The sequence below is a fragment of the Chenopodium quinoa genome, unplaced genomic scaffold (assembly GCF_001683475.1).
Source record: "Chenopodium quinoa cultivar QQ74 unplaced genomic scaffold, ASM168347v1, whole genome shotgun sequence".
NCBI lineage: Eukaryota > Viridiplantae > Streptophyta > Magnoliopsida > Caryophyllales > Amaranthaceae > Chenopodium > Chenopodium quinoa.
The window spans coordinates 7,419,406-7,439,953 of NW_018743850.1; the positions used below are offsets into that span (position 1 = coordinate 7,419,406).

Sequence of the window (20,548 nt, forward strand, 5' to 3'; positions counted from 1 at the left end):
CCCCTTGTAAAAAGCCCTACCCCACCGTCCCACTTTCATACATATAAGCTCCTTTTTTCACAAGTTACCCCTAAAAAAGCTTAAGACTTACTTACACTTCTTTACAAACCTCTACTCCAAGCAACTTACTTACTTACAAGAGAAAGAGACCAAAAAAGAAGAGGTTAGCTAGTTTAAGGAGGTGGGTGTTTGTTTTTGCTCATTTAGGAATGAAAGTGCCCGTTTCCACCCCTCAAACTTGCAACACCGTCACTGGAAAACCAATCTCCGCCGACAACAACAACAACTTCAACACCACTTTCCATTCTCCTAGTAGCAACATCAGTAGCAACAACAACAGCAACAGCAACAACAACAACAACAACAACTTGTGTTACGAGCCTACATCGGTCCTTGACCTCCAACGTAGTCCTAGTAGCCCCGCGGGTGCTACCAAGACTGTCACCAGTACTCCACCACCTCAACCTCCATCTTCAGATACGACGAAGAATAACAACAACGTTGATCTGGACAATTTAGAGGGTTGGGATTCAATCCTGTCTGAACTGGGGCTTACTGATGATTCAAACTCCAATAATCCAAAACTTTTATTATCCCAAATTAGTCCATGTGATTCATCTCACCTTACACAAGTCCTCCCTGATTTTCCATCCTCTCAAAATCATTTCACCCAAAATCATCCCCCTTTAGACCTACCCTCAGATTACGCCAACTTCTGCGATTTCTCCTACAACCAAAACCTCAACCCGAATTTCAGCCCCTTCGATCATCACCAACAGCAACAGCAACAACAACAACTTCATCATCATCATCAGACCACGGCAGCTAATAACACGTCTTTCGGACTCGATTTCCTTGACGACCTCATACGTGCAGCTCAAGCCTTCGAATCCAACGCCTCACAACAAGTACACTTGATATTGGCACGGCTCAATCAACGTCTCAGATCACCCGTTGGTAAACCCCTTCAGAGAGCTGCCTTCTACTTCAAGGAAGCTCTCCAACACCTCACCACCACAACCAACAATAATTCATCATCACCTCGACCACCTCGGCTTTCCTCGTATGAGGTGGTCCAAACCATACGGGCTCGCAAAGCATTCTCGGGGATCTCCCCCGTGTCTCTCTTCTCCACCTTCGCCGCCAACCAAGCCATCCTCGAAGCCGTTGTCGATGGAACATCTCCCTTTATCCATATCATCGATTTCGACATCGGTTTTGGAGGTCATTGGGCGTCCTTCATGCGAGAACTCGTAGACAAAGCAACCGATCAAACCACCAAGATGAGCACTTCCATAATATTAAGGATCACGGCGATTGTTCCAGAAGAGTTTGGTATTGAGAGTAAGCTAGTTAAGGAAAATCTCATGCAATTTGCACGTGATCTTAACCTTAATTTTCATATAGATTTTGTGTTAATACCAACTTTTGAGATATTATCATTTAAGTCTATGAAGATTATGGAGGGTGAAAAGCTAGCTGTTCATCTTTCTCCTGCGGTGTTTAACCGGTTTTCGAATAATTCCCGAAGCGGGATATCGAAGTTTCTCGGCGATCTCCGAGGAATATCGCCGAGCTGTGTCGTGGTGGTTGACAAGGAGGTCGGAATTGACGCCGGTACGGCGTCGTTTGGACCGACTTTCCTTGCTGGGATTGAATTCTACACCGGGATGATAGAGTCGATCGAGGTGGCCGCCGCCAGTGGATTCGCAGGCGGCGGGTTTTCTGTCGGCGGGGATTGCCTCAGGAGGATTGAGACGTTCGTGCTGCGGCCGAGGATTTTTGCGGTGGTGGAAGCGGCGGCGAGGGTGGCGGCTGGGAGGCGGACGTCGTGGAGGGAGGCGTTTGTGGCAGCGGGGATGAGGGCTGTTGGGTTCAGTCAATTTGCTGATTTTCAAGCAGAGTGTTTGTTAAGGAGGGCTCAGGTTGCCGGGTTCCACGTGGCGAAACGTCATGGGGAGATGATGTTGTTTTGGCATGATCGGCCCCTCATCGCCACATCAGCTTGGCGGTGTTAAGCCGGTACCGCCACGTAAGCCGTACTCCACTAATTTTATGGAGGGTATTTAACATTAATTAGTAATTTTGCACCCTATAATTATATAATTAGAGTGCATTAATCTGTACTTTTGCCAATTGCTAAATGTCTAAATTTAGGGGGGTGGAAAGTGTCAAAACTTTATAGTAAAATAGAGTGCAAATGATATTGTCCATGTGAATTATTGTAGGTAAAACTCTACAGATCATGAAAAGGGGAGAGAGAAAATCATACCTTAATTACATGTCACGTCGGACATTATATCAAGTTTAATTAGCTTTAATGAAATGTAATTTAGTTCTTAAGTTTTTGTTGGGTAAATAATTTAGTGAGAGGGCGAAGGTAAGGGAATTACATGATGGTACTAAGTTGTTCCTACCTTATAAAAATGGTGTGTTTTAATTGGATCGGAGTACTAAAACATTTGAACTCGGAGATAGATGCTAGTTGTTCCTTCTGTTAAGTTGGAGAGAGGCTTAGAATGGTTATTAGGCCTATCACTTACTACATATTAGGTCAACTAAACCACTATAGTTCTATAATACATGTAGTAGTAACACTATGTATTGGGGTTGGTTCAATTCCGTTGTTCAATTTCTGGAAACTTTTATGTTACTCATGAATTTAGTGTATCATGACTCTTTTATCAATTTTACTCATTATGTGTTTTGAGTTTTGAAAATTGTATCACAAAATCATTACTAATTGCAGCGATTAACCAACTTCACTAATCAAAAACTTGATAATAATCGGATTATTCGTCAATTAATCGCATGTCTAGGTGATATGACTCTTTTGCTAATGACGATTCTATTTGGCTTATGATGAACCATGTAGTTTTAATGCAATTTTGTTCGACAAACATACATGCATGCATGGAGTAGTTGTGAGAGTGTGTAGTAAGGAGGCATCATCATTATTGTACAAATTTTTTTGTGCTAATGGTGTTATATGATTTCTAAGAGGGTAAACGATTTGGTTTTACATAATTACATCAAATATGTACTACAAAGTCGTAGTCAAACAAATGAACCTTACTTTTAGGAAATGATTCAGATGACAATCAAAATTCAAATACATGCGATTGTTATTTTTTATAAAAAAAAAAAATATTGGACACCTTTATAAAATTAACTCATACGTAGATAACATATTTTTGATATTGATTGAATTTGAAACATCTTTGCTAGAAGATAGACCGCCAATCGTTTGATATTCACTTTAAATGAGTACAAGTTGTGATTTAAATAAGTTGGAGAGCTATGTTCACTGATGACTCTTTACTTTGTGACAATGTATAAAAAATACGTAATAGGTTTTTTCTAAGTAAAAAAGGGCATCCAATTTTAAAGAGGAAACGTGAATTTTGGTTAGGACTTAGGAACCGCAAAAAAGCAAGGGATCTTTTCGCAATTGCTCGTATTTGATTATTGCAATACATGCAATTTGCTAAACACGTTTATGGTTGATTGGTGGCTGTTTGCTTTTGACCATTTCATAATCATACATTCATACTCGGCACATTTTCATTAAGAATTTGTGATGCTGTACTCGAAGAAGTTGCATCTTCGAGGAGTCGAATCGAGTTGGTCGACGAACCATGAACATATAAATTCCAGCTTAAACGACATCGTATGAATTGGAAGATCGGTACATACAATAATAAGCATGAATGCCTATGGTGTGAATGAAGTCTTACTAGTGAAGTTTGAATTGGAGGACTGAAGATGAAATCGGAACATAAAATAAACATGAGTGTCCATGATTTGTTGCCATCTTCACAAGTAGCAAGCAATGAACTTTTTCTCCTTAATTTTTATTGTGACTTATAATGCGCTGTTGATAATGAGCTGTGGAAATGATAGCAGAAAATAACCATCTGCTAGGGGAGATTCATATATCGACATTTCATGTTAAAAAATTACGCACATTAGGGTGCCCTAAACCTGTTATTCTGCACCTAACATGCCAACATAATAATCAACGTTCGATATAAGAAGATTAAACTTTTTATGTCAATAGTTGTATAATAGATTTGTGAAATCATCTTGGAATTCAGAGTAATATGATAAAATACACACTTTGACCTCTCTATTACATAAAAATCTAGCTGATACTTATCTTTATACAGTAGTTCTACTCAGACAAATGAGGTTGTGCACTTATGCGTTAACTGAAATCCCCCTTAGCATAAACCAAGAAATCACAAATCACATTACAAGCGTTATCAATGGCTAAAAAAAAGAGAAAAAAAAAATTGGTATAAGCTGTGTTAAAAACTGAAATTTCCCCTATTTGTTTTGTCAGATATTTTGAGCTGAGCCGAAGAAGTACTAATCTAAGCTCTCATTTCAGCTATCGGCCTCACCAGAAGCATTGTTTTCTCCGAGGCTTTGTAAGCTATCTGGTCCACGTGTCTGGGTTAGCTCCTCCTGTTCAATACCAAAGCATTTAACTTTTGTATACAAGTCTTGGAATCAAGAAACACTGAGATAAACAAGCATAATACTTATGCCCTCTAACCCTGATAATGATAGTGTGTTTGATTTAGGGTCATTTTATAAGAAATCTCTACCATACCAATACTTACGAACTGTCGTGAGGGCTATGTACTACGAAATATATGGGAATTATAAAATCTAACTATACTAACTTCATAAAGTGGCCTTCATTTTGGGATGGACTAAATTAATATTGTGAACTGCGAAGTATGATTCAGGACAGAGGTACTACTATAAAAGGAAATGTGGACAATGGTTTTTGAGCAATTCAAAATGCAAAACCAATGTGTTTTGCAGATAAAGTTGTTCAGGGAAGCTGATGCGTTTTGACAAACCTTGATAGAATTGTTTTCAGAGGTCAACTTCTCGCATTCAGCAGATAACCTCTTGAGCTCTTCTCTGAGGCTGCTATTTTCATTATTCAGAGACTCAACCCTTCTTTGCAATTCTTCACACTCAGCCTAGAAAGACCAAAGAATTTCAGAGTTTCAGAAGCCAGCAGAAGTCATATAAAAGGTAGAAAATACACAAAGCCTATACCTGCTTGCGCAACCTTGATCGCCTGGCTGACTCTCTATTAGATTGTTTACGTTTCTGCCTTTTAAGTTCACGCTCATCCTGCCAAAAAAGTTCGTCAATAAAACGAATTGTAATCTTTTATCAGCAAGTTAACTGTTGTGTATTCAGAGAAATCATGAAAGTATAGCGTTTCCCTGAACTCAAAAAAGTAGTTCTACATTCATATTTATGTTCAAGCTCAAGCTGTTCTGCAAAATGTACCATAACTTGAGGTGTAATTAATCAATTAAATATATAACACAACAGATTAGCTATTTGCTGCAAAACAAGTCCATTTTTATCCCTATGACTTCTTTTCAAAATGAAGCATTTACAAATCACAATACTTTAATTTGCTTCTTTTAATAAAGAATATCAAACACAATCACGAAGCAGAAGGGGAACTAGAAATTCCAGCGGATTTGAAATAAAATCATACTTGGATCCATTGGTGGTCAGGCATAAGCCCTTCGCGTCCAACCATTGCCGGAGCTACTGCAGATGCTACTCCAGTATTTGGTCTCAATTTAACTCCACCAGCAGCAGAAGTATTCCACAAATCCATGCCAATGTTAAGATTAGTAGCAGCAACCACCGGTTTTCCTGGCACTGAACCCTGAGCTGCATTCCCTGAGCTATTCTGTGCATTAGCCCCTACAGAAGTTACCCAAACTCAAATGAGATGTCACATTAATGTGACTTCAATGTAAGCGAAAACTAAAAGGAAAAAGCTAAGGATGTTAATCAAACATAATTTATAGCATATACCATCTTCAAGCATCAGATCAAAACTTCCTTTCTTAGTTGCAGAGTTTTCCTGAACAGAAGAACTAGCTAAGTTTAGCCTAAACACTAGATCAACAGCACAACAAAGTCTAGAATATGTTACAGCTCAAACTAATCCAATAATTGATACTAGATAAATTTTTTCCTTTGGATTCTATACTCTCCCTGTATGAACTAAAAAGAACAGCCAGTAAAGACATGCCTGCTGATTGTTGTCATCACTACCATCTGATGAGCCTTCACTTCCACTTTCAGCGCTGTTATACAATAATAACTAGAAGTTTAGAACATTAATGAAAATAAAGAGGATTGGAGTAGCTTGATTGATTAGCCTTAGGCCCCATTCTTTTCACATGCTTTATACTGAGCTTCAATTATTATTACAGATCAATGATAATTATCGAGTATTACAAATCAAAACTAACTGCTGATGGATAAAAATCATTTTTGCTGATCAGAAACAATTAAGCTGAATTTTCTGAATACTTCTTATTTTACAGTTGAAGAGAACAGAGCCTAAGCATCAAAATATTGTTAGAAATTCACAAAAATATTATAAACCAAAAAACAAAAAAAAAAACACCCACCTCTGCGAGGCACCCTCATTTCCGGAGCCTGAAGTTGCTTTGCCAGTTTCAACAGCCTTTTCATTCCCCATGCCGGAATTTCCTTTGGATTTTTTTGCTGAATTCTGATCTTTTACATCCAAGTTTTTTCCTTCTGTTTCCAAAGCAACAGCAGGATTTGGAGTCTACAAGAAAAGATATGGAGCAATAAGTGTCAATCATCATTTATCAACCATCTACCTTTAATTACCATATCAGATATCATCACTTTAATTTCTCATTATCGGTATTGTTTATACGTCATAATTACCATTGCCATATTAGGATGAGCATAAACGCCACCAGGAGGATATAAAGCTGGGTAAGGGACTGGAGTACCATAAGGTGGCATCATAGGGTGCTGTAGAGGGACAAGCGTCCATAATTTGTATTAAATATAAGTACAAATTTAAGAACTAGACACAAAACTGTGGGACTAATGGCCGACTTACCTGTCCTGCCCACATATAGGGATGAGGTGCTGGAGCTGCAACAGTAGAAGCAAAAAAAGGAGGAGTAGCACCGTTGCCATAATACGCCTGCAATTATTACAAGTTAGGATGAGCCAAACACCTTTCCCTAAACCCTCAAATTTAAAGGAAAAACAACTGTCACTGACTTGTTGGGTATAAATGCTATATCTAGAAGGAAAATAAGAAATTCAAATATTAAAGAAGATCGTCACATGATTTCCATTATAGAGTCAAATAAAACATGGGGCAATTTGAACATTTCCTGAGACTTAAAAATGCCATTATGCTGGATCTGAACTTTAGAGTCGGGTGTACTAAGTCACTTGAGAACATCAAAGACTAAATTACAGATCATTATTTAGATAACAAAACTGCTAAATCAAACACAAGAAGAGACTCTTTCGCTGGCAAGTAACAAGTGATGGAAACAAATTGCATGTATGACCAAAACCACTACTGCAATCATACTAAATATTGGAATGTCTCGTTTCCTATGCCTCTTATAATCCTAGAGAAAGAGTCAACAACTTTCAACCATTCATGAGACCAAGATGAACAACAACAACAAAAGCCTTAAAATAAAAATAAGAGAAAAAGGCATCAATTAGCTTTTTTTTTTTCCAAATCACAAACCTGCATGGGACCTGACCAATCAGGATATGATGGCACTGCCGCCTGAGTCTCCTAGAAGGATAGGGAAAAAACAAGAATTGAGACTGGCATTAGGCTATATAAACAGTAAACACATGAACAGAAAGAGGCAGGAGAAAAGAATGAGCGTCAGAAAGACTTGGGAAGAAGAGAGAGAGGGAGAGAAAACCTGTGCTGAACTTGTTGCTTTTGAAGGCTTGGAAGGTGTCTGCTCCTCGGCTGCCCCCATTTACATAGGTCCAATCACCACCAGATCCACTAAGGACTAAGCAAATATTGTGAGGTATAAAATCCTATTATATGTGATATGACAGATCAAAACCTATCCGATGAGATGCATCATACAAATATTGAATAGTAATACAATGCAAAAACAATCAAGAATCACATACTTTCCTTAAACCAAAATTTGAATTCGCATAAACAGGAAAATTAAATTGTTATCGAACCAAATGCAAAGTTAGAAACCGAGATCAACTGGACATAGTCACAAACTTCTAGTAATTTTTAATCCTATATTTTGTAGCCAATTCTAAACACTCTAGCAAGTGTTCACAATAGAAATTACTAAGGCAGAAGGACTAACTACTGATGTAACTGTTTTACAGAAGCAGGAAATCGTCTGTAAAGTGTACAATGTACCAAAATAGGGAAATTTAAATAATATATGAAAACTACGCCTTTTTTCAGTCTTAACATTGCTACAAGTGATGAAATGGTGTTTGAAACTATAATATTCGTATCAGTTAATTCAGTCATCAGTTTAAAGTGGGCTTGTCATTCTACAACATGTCATCTAGTCCCAACTCCCAAATGAGCAATTAGGATCAGGGCCCAAGTAAAAGAAAGTTAAGTAGCATCCAAGCAGGAGTGATCTAGCCCACACTAACCCAGTCAAAGAATCACGTCAGTTGTTAATCCAAGAAAAAACTATCAATAAAGAGGGAAAACTTACATCAAGGAATCGATGATGATATAACTTACATGTAGCCAAGCAAAGGAAACTATGGGGTGAAAATGGCAGGAAAAGATAAAAGTGAAAGGTGCAAGAAGCTTAAAAATATAAGTACAACTGAGTGGGAAAAGACGATCTTTCAGACCAATAGACCACCAGATCAGTTCTTCAATGGCTTCAAATTATAATTACGACCTTTATTGATAGCACCACTTGCCTCTTTCCCTAGTCAATCTTCTTTTTAGAACCTTTATCTAAAAGCTTTCAAGGATTGAGCCTTATTTTCTCCAATATATCGTGCGCTTAAAAATATATTTAGACAAGGGATTGTAGTTTCCATCAAATAGCACGAATGAACACGGATTTTTTCTTCATAATTATTGATGCATGTATTACTAGCTCATCTTTTTGGTTGGGCTAACACTTCTTTGGCATGGAAATTAGTTAGGGTAGATATGATAACCCGGCAAGTGAAACTACAATCATAAGGATCCTATTGCAGTCTGGGATTCTTATGTATCCTAGATGGTTTATATCTAAGCATTGGGTTAGCTTGGTTGTATAAAAATTTCCACCTAGGCCCACTGAAATGCCATATTAAAAGACTTGTTCTTGACTCCTAACTATTTTGCCCTCAACATACTTACCATATTTTGGTTAGTTGCTCTAATACTTGTGGTTGGAGAATAAATTACAAGATTTTGCTAGCAAAAGGTTTTATTCACAGCTGTATAGGTATTCGGCTTGGCTTAGATAGCTATTAGTACATTTAAGGCACTCCTTTCTAAGGGCGGTAGCTTGGCTTAGGTAGTCCAATCTTTAGATTCACAAGTGTCTCACTGAAGTAGGTGGTTCTTAGAAATTTACTAAAAAAATTTGTTGGCAATTATTTAGATATATGAGTTTTTAATCTAGTTAGAAAACTAGTTATTTGGAACCTCATACTAATGAGGTAGAGATGGGTGTGTGTCTTTGTCGAATATCCCTTTCGAAAGAAAGATTGGATAATGTATGATTTGGAGACCAAGTTTTTTTAAGATGCCACCAATATCCTCATTTAAGCTGTAGGATCAAGAATTATTGATACTCAATAGATAGGGATTATCAAAGAGATTAAAACAACGAAATCCGGCAGATAGACTATATTCACCATTCAATCACCCTTTTGGGAAAATCTTTTGTTACTTGTTAGGCCAGTCAACTGGGGAGACTAGAATTAAAGCTATTGTTGTTCCTGTGAGCAAGGGCTAAGTGCCAATGCTTCACCTGGAATCCCACCAATGGGATCAATTGTAAGAGGGCTAAGTGCCAATGCTTCACCTGGAATCCCACCAATGGGATCAATTGTAACGGTGGGATTTTTACTATCTCCAGTACAAGTTAACTACAGATGTATCACATACCTATATTCAGAGCTATTCGTGGACAGTTAAGGTTATCCCCCAGTCTGAAGACAGAAGTGCGTCCTACGGGATATACACAAATAAGGAATTCTATCTACACAGATAAAAACAAGGTTGCCTTTTAATAGGCCAGCGCAAGCTGAAGACCTCAAATCAATCTCATAAGGATTAGTTAACAAGCCTTCAATGTCGATTAGTCAAACCTTCATGTTCTATATGGGAATGTGGGCATCCAAGGGCAACCCCTTAACTTAGAAAAGAAGAAGTGCACAACTGACAACACCCCCCCCCCCAACCCTTAAAAAAATTTAAATACAAAATCATAGTAAAAGTTCATCATGCTATGAGGAACAGATAAATGATATAATCAGTCTCAAACATTGGGACATTAGAAAACCTAAATACCCCAATAACTAAAATATAAAAGCAATCAATCAATCAATCAAAGCCTTAATCCCATAAGTGGGATCGGCTACATGAACCAAATGTGATTATTTCGCATAGTCATCCACAAAAATCTTCCTCCTCCATCCTTTACGATCTAGTACAAGCAGTAGAGGAACTTTTAAAAAAAAGGGAGGGCAAAAATAAATTTAAAAAGCGATCCAATACACTGCATTTTTAATTGAGATACGGACAAAGAAAGGGAGCGAAGATAAAAAGTCATTAAGAGAAGCTTTAATATTAAGAAGCAAATACTTAAACCTATTATTTTTTACAGGATGAAATCAAGATGTAACAACCCACCCCCACAACTCCCGGCTAATAACAGTCATTAAGACTTCAACGAAATAACTTTTAGTTCACAATCACCATTAGATTCAACACTGAAAATTATCATTTTTGGTGTATAGAGAGAACTACGAAGAGCAATGATGTAGATAGCATCACCCCCACTAAACTAGCTATTATCCTCTAGGACCACTACAACACTCCAATACGTTAGAACTTATCATCACCAAATCTTCAAACTAAACCCTATCTATCCTATGACAAGGCACAACGGCCGACAAACGAAACAAGTAAGAGATCATATATTCTTATAACAAAACAGCAAACTTACATGTGATTGATGATGAATGAAATAGCAATATGTAAACCAAATTTACCTTCAAATTCCCTCACAAAACTAACCGTACAAAGCAAATATCCTCCCTTTCATCCAAACACAAAACCCTCAATAGAGAGAAAAGGTAAAGGTCCTAAATTAATCCACTTAAAAGAAGATTAGCTTAGATCTAATTACAGCTGAAATATGGAAAACTTTACTTATTTTAGAGGATAAATTCAGTTAGAAGCCCAAATACTGAAATAATGGTTGCAAATATATATCTAAACAGAAATATGGGAATTTTACCATGTAAACTCTAAAAAATCCTTATATACCTAAAATTGCGAGCTTCTTAATTCCTCATATACTATACTATCCTTTTTTTTTTCTCCATTTTTCTTTCTTTTTACTCAACCCAGTAAACCCAGACATAATTCAACCCCTTCAAAACCCGGATCAAATCCCGAATACATCATTTACCCTTTGTGACTCTCTCTTACGACTTTACACCAAACAACCACAAATTCAACAAACCCAACAATTAAAGTTCTCTATCTCAACCTTCAATTTCACAAAAAATTGAAATTTCTCAAAAGGGATTTATTAGATTACCAACAAAAATTAGATATTTCTCAAAAAAAACATAAAATAATCACAAAATATAAAAACAATTAACAAGAATTAAAGGGAAAATCAAAAGAAAAATTAAGAGAAATCCCATTAATTAAAAAAAGAGAGGAGAGAGAAAGGGAAGTACCTGAGAGAGAGAAAGTAGGCGGGCAAGAATTAAGAAAGAAGGTGTGAGTGAGGTGGATGTCCAACTCGGATACAACAACCTTGGTTTTTATTTCATTTCTGTCTTATTTCAAATTAAAAATAAAATAAATTAAAAAAGGAAGGATTTTTACTGGAAAATAATAAAAAAGATTGGATTTTTTAAGAAGATGAAGAAATTAGAGTAAGTTCATGAGAGTGAAGTGAGTAAGTGCCGCAGAATTGAAGTTGGTTGGTTTCAGAGATAGAAAGAGAAAGTGTAATAGGGTTTTACGGGATTGACACGTTGAAGAAGAAAGGGATTACAGGTGTCGAATTGTGAATGGACAAGAGTGTTGAAAATGAAAACTATGCGGCTGTATGACTCATCTTTGTTTGTTTTGTCATCATGCGTTGCGCAACTGATTGAATTTAAGTTTATTTTATTATTATTGTTGTTGTTATGGTTACTCATTTGTCACTTATTTTTGAGTTTTGGATCTTATCTAGAAATTGTTTTGAACGTAAATTATTTGCTAATTATGTATAATCTTAGTTTTTGAATTTGAGAAAGATACAAATTTTGTCGGTCTTTCTAAAAATGGGTGTGTTATGAGTCTTCGAAATTAAATTGAATTAATATTATTATGTATAAAGATGGCATTGGATCGTATTGAGTCGTGTTTAATGTTATGTCAATAAGTTGGTAAAACTCGGTCCATGATATTTTTTTTCTGGCTAAAATCCCAATATGGCTGCATGATGGTCATGTTGTGGCTACTTAACTTAATTTTTGTGCTTTTGTCATCTTAATATTAATTTTCCTTATGTTTTGTACTGTATTGTGTCATGATGTGCTTCTTTAACAAAAAAATTAACCACATGATGCACAGCTTTAACACAAGTCTTGTCTAGTTTTGGTTTCCTTGTGTAGTTGTGTAATACCCTTGTTATTGTGCCTTGGGCCAATTTGGGCCCAGTGTCATTTTTGCATATTTTTAGGCCTTATTTGGTTGAACAAAACAAATACAAAAATTGAAAATTCATGGAAATTTAAAAATGGGAGAGTAATTTAATTTGGTTGACTATAAAATCTAACATACTCCCTCCGTGTTTAAATAAATGAAACTTTTGACTTTCACGGAGTTTTAAGAAGGTAAGTTGAATTTATTAAAATAATAGGTAGTGATGTATAAGTTTGAGGAGAGAGAAGAAAGGATTTTGTGGGAACCATATAAGTGTTAGTACAATATTATTAAAAAAATACAGAGAATATTATTAAAAAAATAGAGAGAAGTCACTTAAAAATGAAACTTTCATTTATTTAAACACAGTCGAAAAAGAAAAACATTTCATTTATTTAAACACAGAGAGAGTATGTAGGAATTGCAAATTCAAGGAAATTTCTAATACCTACAAACTGTAGGAATTAAATTACCAAGTCCGCATGGGAACTCAAATTTTTCATGATTTGCAAATTCCTTTTTAACAACCAAACAAATTTATGCAATTTCTAGGAAATTGAATATAGGGATTTACTTCCAATGAAATGCAATCGCCTATGGGAAATGAATTCGCTCGTCAACCAAATAATACCTTAGTAAAGATAAATAGTCCTAGAGTCCTATCCGACAACTTCATTTCTTTTCAAGTGCCCAAATATTACTATTGCACTACTCACATACAATCACCACTTTGATCAACGTTGGCGTTTCATAATTAAACATGATAAATACATACTTCGTTCTATCCCTTAATATTACAACATGGAGGTTGGACACGGATTTTAAGAGAACGAGAGAGATAGAGAGAATAAAGGTATGGACCCATATGATAAGGAGAGAGAGAGAGAGAGAGAGAGAGAATGTACAAATAGGGAATAGGGAAATGTTGTAATATTTGCGAAACCTTCTAAAATGATAATTGTTGCAATATATGGAGAAAGGAGGAAGTCTAATATATATATATATATATATATATATATATATATATATATATATATATATATATATATATATATATATATATATATATATATATATATATATATATATATACTCCCTCCACATTTTACTACTTGCTCCACTTTCTATTTGCGGCCGTATTTTATTACTTGCACTATTTTCTTTTTTGGAAATTTTTAATTATATTTTACTAATTTCCACTAGTGATTCCCGCATATCATTTTTTTATATTCTCTCTTCTCTCCACTTATACTGATCACTTTTTATTTTATATATAGATTCTTTTATTCTTCCATCATATTTTATTACTTTATACTGTTCCTCCTTAAACTCCGCGCATGGAAAAATGGATCAAGTAATAAATTACGGATGGAGTATATATTGATAATTAATGACATAGTTGGTCAAAGTCTTGTATTGCCATGTGTGTCCGTCAAATTAAGACCCTTATTTAAAACAGAGAGAGTATTACTTACCAATCAATCAATTCATTAATCAAAAGCCATACGCCATCTACAAATGGAATCTAAATCAACAAATACATAAAAATGAATCAAATAAGGGTTTCCTTCATCAAAGCTATGATTGTTGAATAGATATTGCATTGTGGTATATCTCTCACACACATCACTGGAATATACAGCCTTTTCGAAGAGACGGCCTAATGATTTGTTGTTGCCGTAAGGATGATTTTCATTTGATTCACTTGAACACCTTTGAAGATTTGACAATCGTTGCAATTACGGACAACTCTTTATCAACAAATTGATAATAGGGCAAAAGATGATTACCTTTTTAATAAACCCTAACACACAAAAAAACCCTAAACAAAAACAAACAACAAAACTAACAAAAACTAACGACTTCGCTATAGGGAGACACTCCGCCTTAGGGAGACGGACGAATATCTACACTACTCATGTAGATTTATTGAAAACTAAATTGCAAAACTAAAGAAATTAAAGGGAAAAGGGTTGGAAATAGTCTAATTTCTTCAAAAATTAGACTATTTTCGGCCTAGACAGCCAAGAATTTAAAGAAACCCTAGAAGAGAGGAGGAGAGAAGAGAATAAGAGAGGCCAACCGGGCTTTAGCCGAAGGCTCCTATCATAGGAAACCTAGATTGCAATGCTCTAATGGGGTAGGGGGTGGGATTTGTTGCTGGTGAGGATCGAACCTCGCACCTCGAGGATGCGAGGCAACCTCTTGCGCCAATGCACTAAGAAGTCTCCCTCGCTCCTTATTAATGATTATAACACAACAACATAAATGTATACAACTCATTATCACATATATCACTACAAAAAAACAACCTATTTCCGGCAAACTAGTTCCGATGGACACGTTATTCTGTTGGAAAAATTGAAATTTACTAAGGATTTTTATTCCTTCGGAAAGTACATATATTCCGACGAATTCAACAATTCCGTCGGAATTCGTTGGAAATTTCCGATGGAATTTACATTCGTCGGAATATATGTACTTTCCGACGGATTTAAATTCCGTCGGGAATTTCCGATGGAATATAATTTTTCTTAAAAAAAATGAAATAATACCCTAAAACACAGCCCCCTTATTCCGCCACTTCTCCTTCTCTTTCCCTCTTCTATTTCTCTTTCCCCTTCTCCTTTTCTCTTTCTTTCCAACTCTCTCTCATCCGACATTCTCTCTCCTCTTCCATCTCTCTCGTTCTCCTTTTCTCTCCTATTCTCCTCACTTTTCTTCTTCGATCTCTTTCTCATCTTCCCTTTCTTACCACCACTCCTCTTCTCTTCTTTTCTCTTTTCCTGTCTCCTTTCAATTCTCACGCCTCTCTTCCTTTCTCCTCTCTTCTTTCTCTTTCTCTTTGTTCTTTCTTTCTCCAAATTCGGTATTGTTTGTGACATTCGACCATGGAATTCTAGGGTTTTAATTTTAAAAAATAAAGTTACATGTTTTTCATGTCAAATTCGACCATGAAAACTCTAGATTACTCTAGATCTAGAGTTTTCATGGTCGAATTTGACCTTTAAAACCCAAATTCAAGCCAATTTTGGGGTTTGGTGGAATTCAAGGTAAGTTCTCTTTTTTCTTTCTTTTATTTTGTTTTTTGAGATTTTTTTTAAAAAAATTTTATTGTGATGTGTGGTTGAATTGTGGTGGTGGTGGGTGGTTTGTGTTCAGGGTAAGGGTTGGGTGGGAGTAGCTAGGCTAGTTGTTTTAGGTGGATCTAGTTTGGGTGGGGGTTTTGGTGGGTGGGGATGGTGGTTTAGGTGGGGATGGGGGTCGTGGTGGGTGGGAATCTAGTTTGGGTTGGGGTTTTGGTGGGTAGTGAGGTGGGTTACGAGTTTTGGTGGGTGGTGAGGTAGTTTACGGGTTTTGGTGGGTGGTGAGGTAGTTTACGGATTTTGGTGGGTGGTGAGGTGGGTTAGTGTGTTTACGGGTTAGGTGGGCTAGTAGGGGTTAGTGTGTTTACGGGTTAGGTTTTGGTGGTCGGGTTGTGGGTGGTGTTGGGCGTCTAATGGGGGTGGTGGTAAGAGTTAGGTGGGCTAGTAGGGATGGTATGGGCCGTTTTTTTTTTTTTTTTTATAATTTTCTGAAAGAATTTTCCGACGGAATTTCCATCGGTAATTTTCGGCGGAATTGTGTCTGCCGACAATTTCCGGCAGAATTTTTGGGCTGGAAAATCTCTTCAAATGCCAGAATTTCGTCGAAAAAGTGTTTCCGATAAAATTTTCGTCGAAAAAGGTCGTTTTTCCGACAAATACTTTTACGATAATAGTTTCCGACATAAAACAGGATGTTTCCGAGGGAAAAATTCCGTTGAAAATCGCCTGTTTTCGAGTAGTTTATTAAGATTTTAAAAAAAACTTCATTACTATCCAATTGAAAATAAAAAAGAAAGAACTTGATTGATAGGTTAATCTAATAATTATTAAACACAAAACTATGAACTATTCTAACATTTAACATCCTAAAATTAAATATTTTTTTCTCAAAAAACAATACCATTGAAATTATAATTTTGCTATACATTTGGCCTTAGTTTTTTTGGCATTATTGATTGCTGACAAGCCCGTTTATGAGATTTTGGTGGCCTAGGATGAACCTACATATTGGGCCCTTAATTAACTTGTATGTAATTTTTTTTTAAAAAAAATTGAATTTTAAGGGTGATGCATAAAAAATTATAAAAACATTAAATTACATATATAAAGAGCAATTAAACTTGATTATGGAACAAAGGAAAATGAGCAGCCTCAATTTTGATTCCTATTTAATGTCAACAAAAAGTGTACTCTAGAAGAAAAAAAATAGATATCCTATAAAGGTTATAATAAAAATTAAAGCAACAATAGGTCGTGAATAATAATGAAAAGAAAACAATAGGTCGTGAGTATTACACATGAATTTAAAAAGCAGGAGAGTATATCTCTAATCAATGTCTACAAAAATTGTACTCTAGAAAAAAAAAATAGATATCCTATAAAGGATATAATAAAAATTAAATCAACAATAGGTCATGAATAATAATGAAAAGAAAACAATAGGTCGTGAGTATTACACATGAATTTAAAAAGCAGGAGAGTATATCTGTAATTAATGTCTACAAAGATTGTACTCTAGAAAAAAAGATATCCTATAAAGGCTATAATCAAAATTAAGTAATCCAATAATAGGTTGTGAATAATAATGAAAAAAACAAAAAACAAATCACAAGATAAACAATTAAACAATATTTGTAATGCCCTGAAAATTTCCTTCTTTTAAAATTCTTTTTTTACTCTAAATAAAACTCATTTCAGGAAATAACCAAATTATTACCGCCACCATGATAACGGCTAAGGCTATTTTCAAAGTCACATAGCGGAAGTCCAACTTAAAAATCAACTATTCAAAACAAATAACTTGAGTTCACACCCTCGAAACATAAGTCAAATTAAAAACATCCCCAAGTTGGAACCAATATAGACATGGCCCTTCAAAACCAATTTGAAATAAAACATATCAATGTTAGTCCATAAATAAAATCAACAATTCATAAATATAAAACTAAGAAAGCATAACAGATAACTATCTGCACTGATTCCCTTCATGCTTTAAGTACCTGTCACTTTCTTCAACCCCTCTACTCACCATATAAATGGGTCATAATAGGGTCAATCCAAAGGAAAGCCAAACACAACACAAAAGTACGAATCAGCAAAAGTTGAGTACATATGCACTACACTAACATGAATATCCTAGCAATAATAAATAAAATATACTCGCCATACAATTCACAAGTCAACTTACCTTTGACTCATAACTAACAATATTAATTATTAACAAATAGCTTTGGATTACGCATCGAACAGATTTCCTTCCTTATAAATAGCCCATTAAAATATTGAGTTTCCAATTAGGGAGCTACCCCAATTGGCACCTATTATGTCACCTTATGACGGAATTCCAGCGCATTAATAATAAAAGAAAGTACAGCGTCCTGTACCCCTGTAGAAGCTATAGTTAAATATAAAACTTCATAACTCCCCCCCTATGTTCATACTCAAGGTATATACGTTCCAAGAGTTTTTGTGCGTATCCTCTTACACTTTACGTGATTTACCAATTTTACTTGTGATTACTCCAACCAATCAATCAAGAATACAATACAACAATCATCAACACATACCTCAATTTAATTCTTGAATTAATTAGTGAGCACATACAATTTATTATAATAAAGGTTCCTTGCCTAGTTTTGTGCACAAAATTGCACTATTACTACTTGCACTAGTAGAAAAAAGCAATTGGGAAGCGGTTCAAAATCCTTAATGAAAAGTGGCTTTGAACCGCTTGGGCTTGGGGGCATCCAATTGCCCCTTTAAATGGGAAGCGATTTTGGCTCCGAATCGCTTCCTATTATGCCTATAAAAATTTAAAAAAATTTATTTATTTTTTGTTTTTTCAACTTAAATTGATACACAAACACTTAACATATGTATAAACATAAATATTTTCATTAATCAATTGTTGTAATATTACATTTCATCAAAAATAAATAAATAAATTAATAATAAAATCAATAAAAAAAATTCCTGCTCTTGTTCCACCACCAGCCCCCACCCACGCGCACCACCAGCCACCACCCACGCGCGCCATTAGCCACCAGCCACCACTCATGCACACCACTAGCCACCAGTCCAAAAAAATTTCATCCACCAACACCAACACTCACCACCAATTATATCAGCAACACATACTTGAGATTCTGTAGACACCTGATTGTGTCTCCCCAAAAAACCAAACCTAGTGATGAGTACCTTTCACGTTTTGATTGACGAGTTTGGTAAAGAGTTGAAGAGTCACATGAAGTTTCCTTAAGCCTTGACCATATTTCTAACCTTACCCAAAATGTTTTAATCCAAAATCATTCATTTCGTGTCCTTAAACCCAAAACCATTCATTTCGTGTCCTTAAAACCATTCATTTAGTGCCCAACTATAAAAAAACATCCAAACCTGATTATTTTGATCCATGTTCTCAGTCAAATTATTATTTAGTCGGATAGGGCCTGAAAAGAGTTTTCCAACAATTTATTATAAGCCCAAATTTGGCTTAAAACGAATAAGTTATGGCCAAAATACTAAACCGAGCCTAAGTCCACCTTAGCTACGACCCAATGATTATATGGAGTCCAAATATTTTATTTAGGCTCTATATGATCATACTAACAATCCTAAATCAGTTAGGAACTTCTAGAATCCTCTTGAAGGTTCTAATCCATCTTTTCCGAAAAGATAAAGATCGAAGGAGTTCGAGATTGAATAAAATTTCTCATAAAATAATCCTTGTTCTACTCGAATACGAAGACGTTCGGATATCTTCTGCAAACATAATTCCATTAGAAATCAAACTTCGTACAACTTTACTATCCTTTAGAACCAGCCTACAACGTCAGGACCATCGCACTACGACAGTCTTGACGCGGCACGATAGCACCCAGTGCGACGCGAAAATCCTGTCGCGTCGCGTCAAAAGTGGTTCTATTTTATTTATAACTTCTGATTTTTTTTTATCGTCCAAACTTTTTTTTTCCTTATAAATAGAGGTCATTTTTCCCGCTTCAGAAATCAGCTGGAATTAGCCATAATCAGTCAGAACCATCAAGAGTCCCTAACCACAATTATCATTAACCATCAAGAAACCAACAATAATCATCTATTCGGAATTCTCAAATATCCATGTTCTTAGCCTTAGCCTAAACATATTTTTATACACCCCAAAACAAATGCAATACTTTCTTTGCATGATTCAAATACTCCAAACCATACTTGACGTTACGTTCGACCTCGACGTGAAAGGTTGATAGTTCTGAGGGTTTGGTCCTAATTCTATATTTCAATTCATATTTGATTTGTTTACTTTATTGATTTAACTTTCTTGAAGTTTACTAACGTGTGTATTGTTTTAATAGCAAGAAGGTTGAGGCATCAAAGTGAGTAATTTGATTACCCTTTTTATTATTTTTTTGATTTTGGGAGTAGAAATCATGTTTAGGATGTTATTTTTGATTTCTAGTATCATGTTTAGGATAACGCTTTGATTTTGTTATTGGTGACATGCTAGGAGTTGTTACTAATCTGTTTAGTATCATGCCTAGGATCTTACTACTAACGATGTTTTGATGATGCTCTTATGATGATGATTGTTATAATAATTATATGTTGCTTGATTATTCATTATTTATTGTTATTGCTTGATCACGCCCCTTTTTGCAGGTTTAAAGGAAATTTTTACCTGAAATCACGTCTAATAAAATAATTAATAATTTGATTTAGGCTCAAT

The 20,548-nt window shown here is 35.5% G+C and overlaps 2 protein-coding genes across 6 annotated transcripts; one reads left to right on the forward strand and one right to left on the reverse strand.

The window, feature by feature from the left end:
• Positions 1-24: 24 nt before the first annotated feature.
• Positions 25-2,697, forward strand: LOC110686199 (scarecrow-like protein 15). Its single transcript, XM_021862798.1, has one exon. It carries the CDS (start codon positions 210-212, stop codon positions 2,016-2,018), a length of 1,809 nt encoding a protein of 602 aa, XP_021718490.1. The 5' UTR covers positions 25-209; the 3' UTR covers positions 2,019-2,697.
• Positions 2,698-4,031: 1,334 nt separating this feature from the next.
• On the reverse strand, positions 4,032-12,032 carry LOC110686200 (G-box-binding factor 1-like). Of its 5 annotated transcripts, none has more exons than XM_021862802.1 (12): positions 11,779-12,030; positions 7,782-7,870; positions 7,595-7,645; positions 6,941-7,027; positions 6,760-6,849; positions 6,471-6,634; positions 6,086-6,140; positions 5,866-5,914; positions 5,537-5,751; positions 5,080-5,157; positions 4,875-5,000; positions 4,032-4,470 (listed from the first exon to the last, which is right to left on the reverse strand). In XM_021862802.1, exons 2-12 carry the CDS (start codon positions 7,839-7,841, stop codon positions 4,390-4,392), a joined length of 1,056 nt encoding a protein of 351 aa, XP_021718494.1. In that variant the 5' UTR covers positions 7,842-7,870; positions 11,779-12,030; the 3' UTR covers positions 4,032-4,389. The 5 variants fall into 5 exon arrangements, with proteins under 5 accessions (XP_021718494.1, XP_021718493.1, XP_021718491.1 ...); XM_021862801.1 differs by having other exon boundaries at positions 7,782-7,877; XM_021862799.1 differs by having other exon boundaries at positions 7,782-7,905.
• Positions 12,033-20,548: the final 8,516 nt, after the last annotated feature.

Coding starts and splice junctions, on each gene's coding strand:
- LOC110686199 (XM_021862798.1), top strand. CDS start 210: ATGAAAGTGCCCGTTTCCACCCCTCAAACTTGCAACACCGTCACTGGA.
- LOC110686200 (XM_021862802.1), bottom strand. CDS start 7,841: ATGGGGGCAGCCGAGGAGCAGACACCTTCCAAGCCTTCAAAAGCAACA. Junction 6,635..6,759: donor CTCATCCTAATATGGCAATG/GTAATTATGACG, acceptor CTTTTCTTGTAG/ACTCCAAATCCTGCTGTTGC. Junction 5,158..5,536: donor CTGACCACCAATGGATCCAA/GTATGATTTTAT, acceptor CTTTTTTGGCAG/GATGAGCGTGAACTTAAAAG.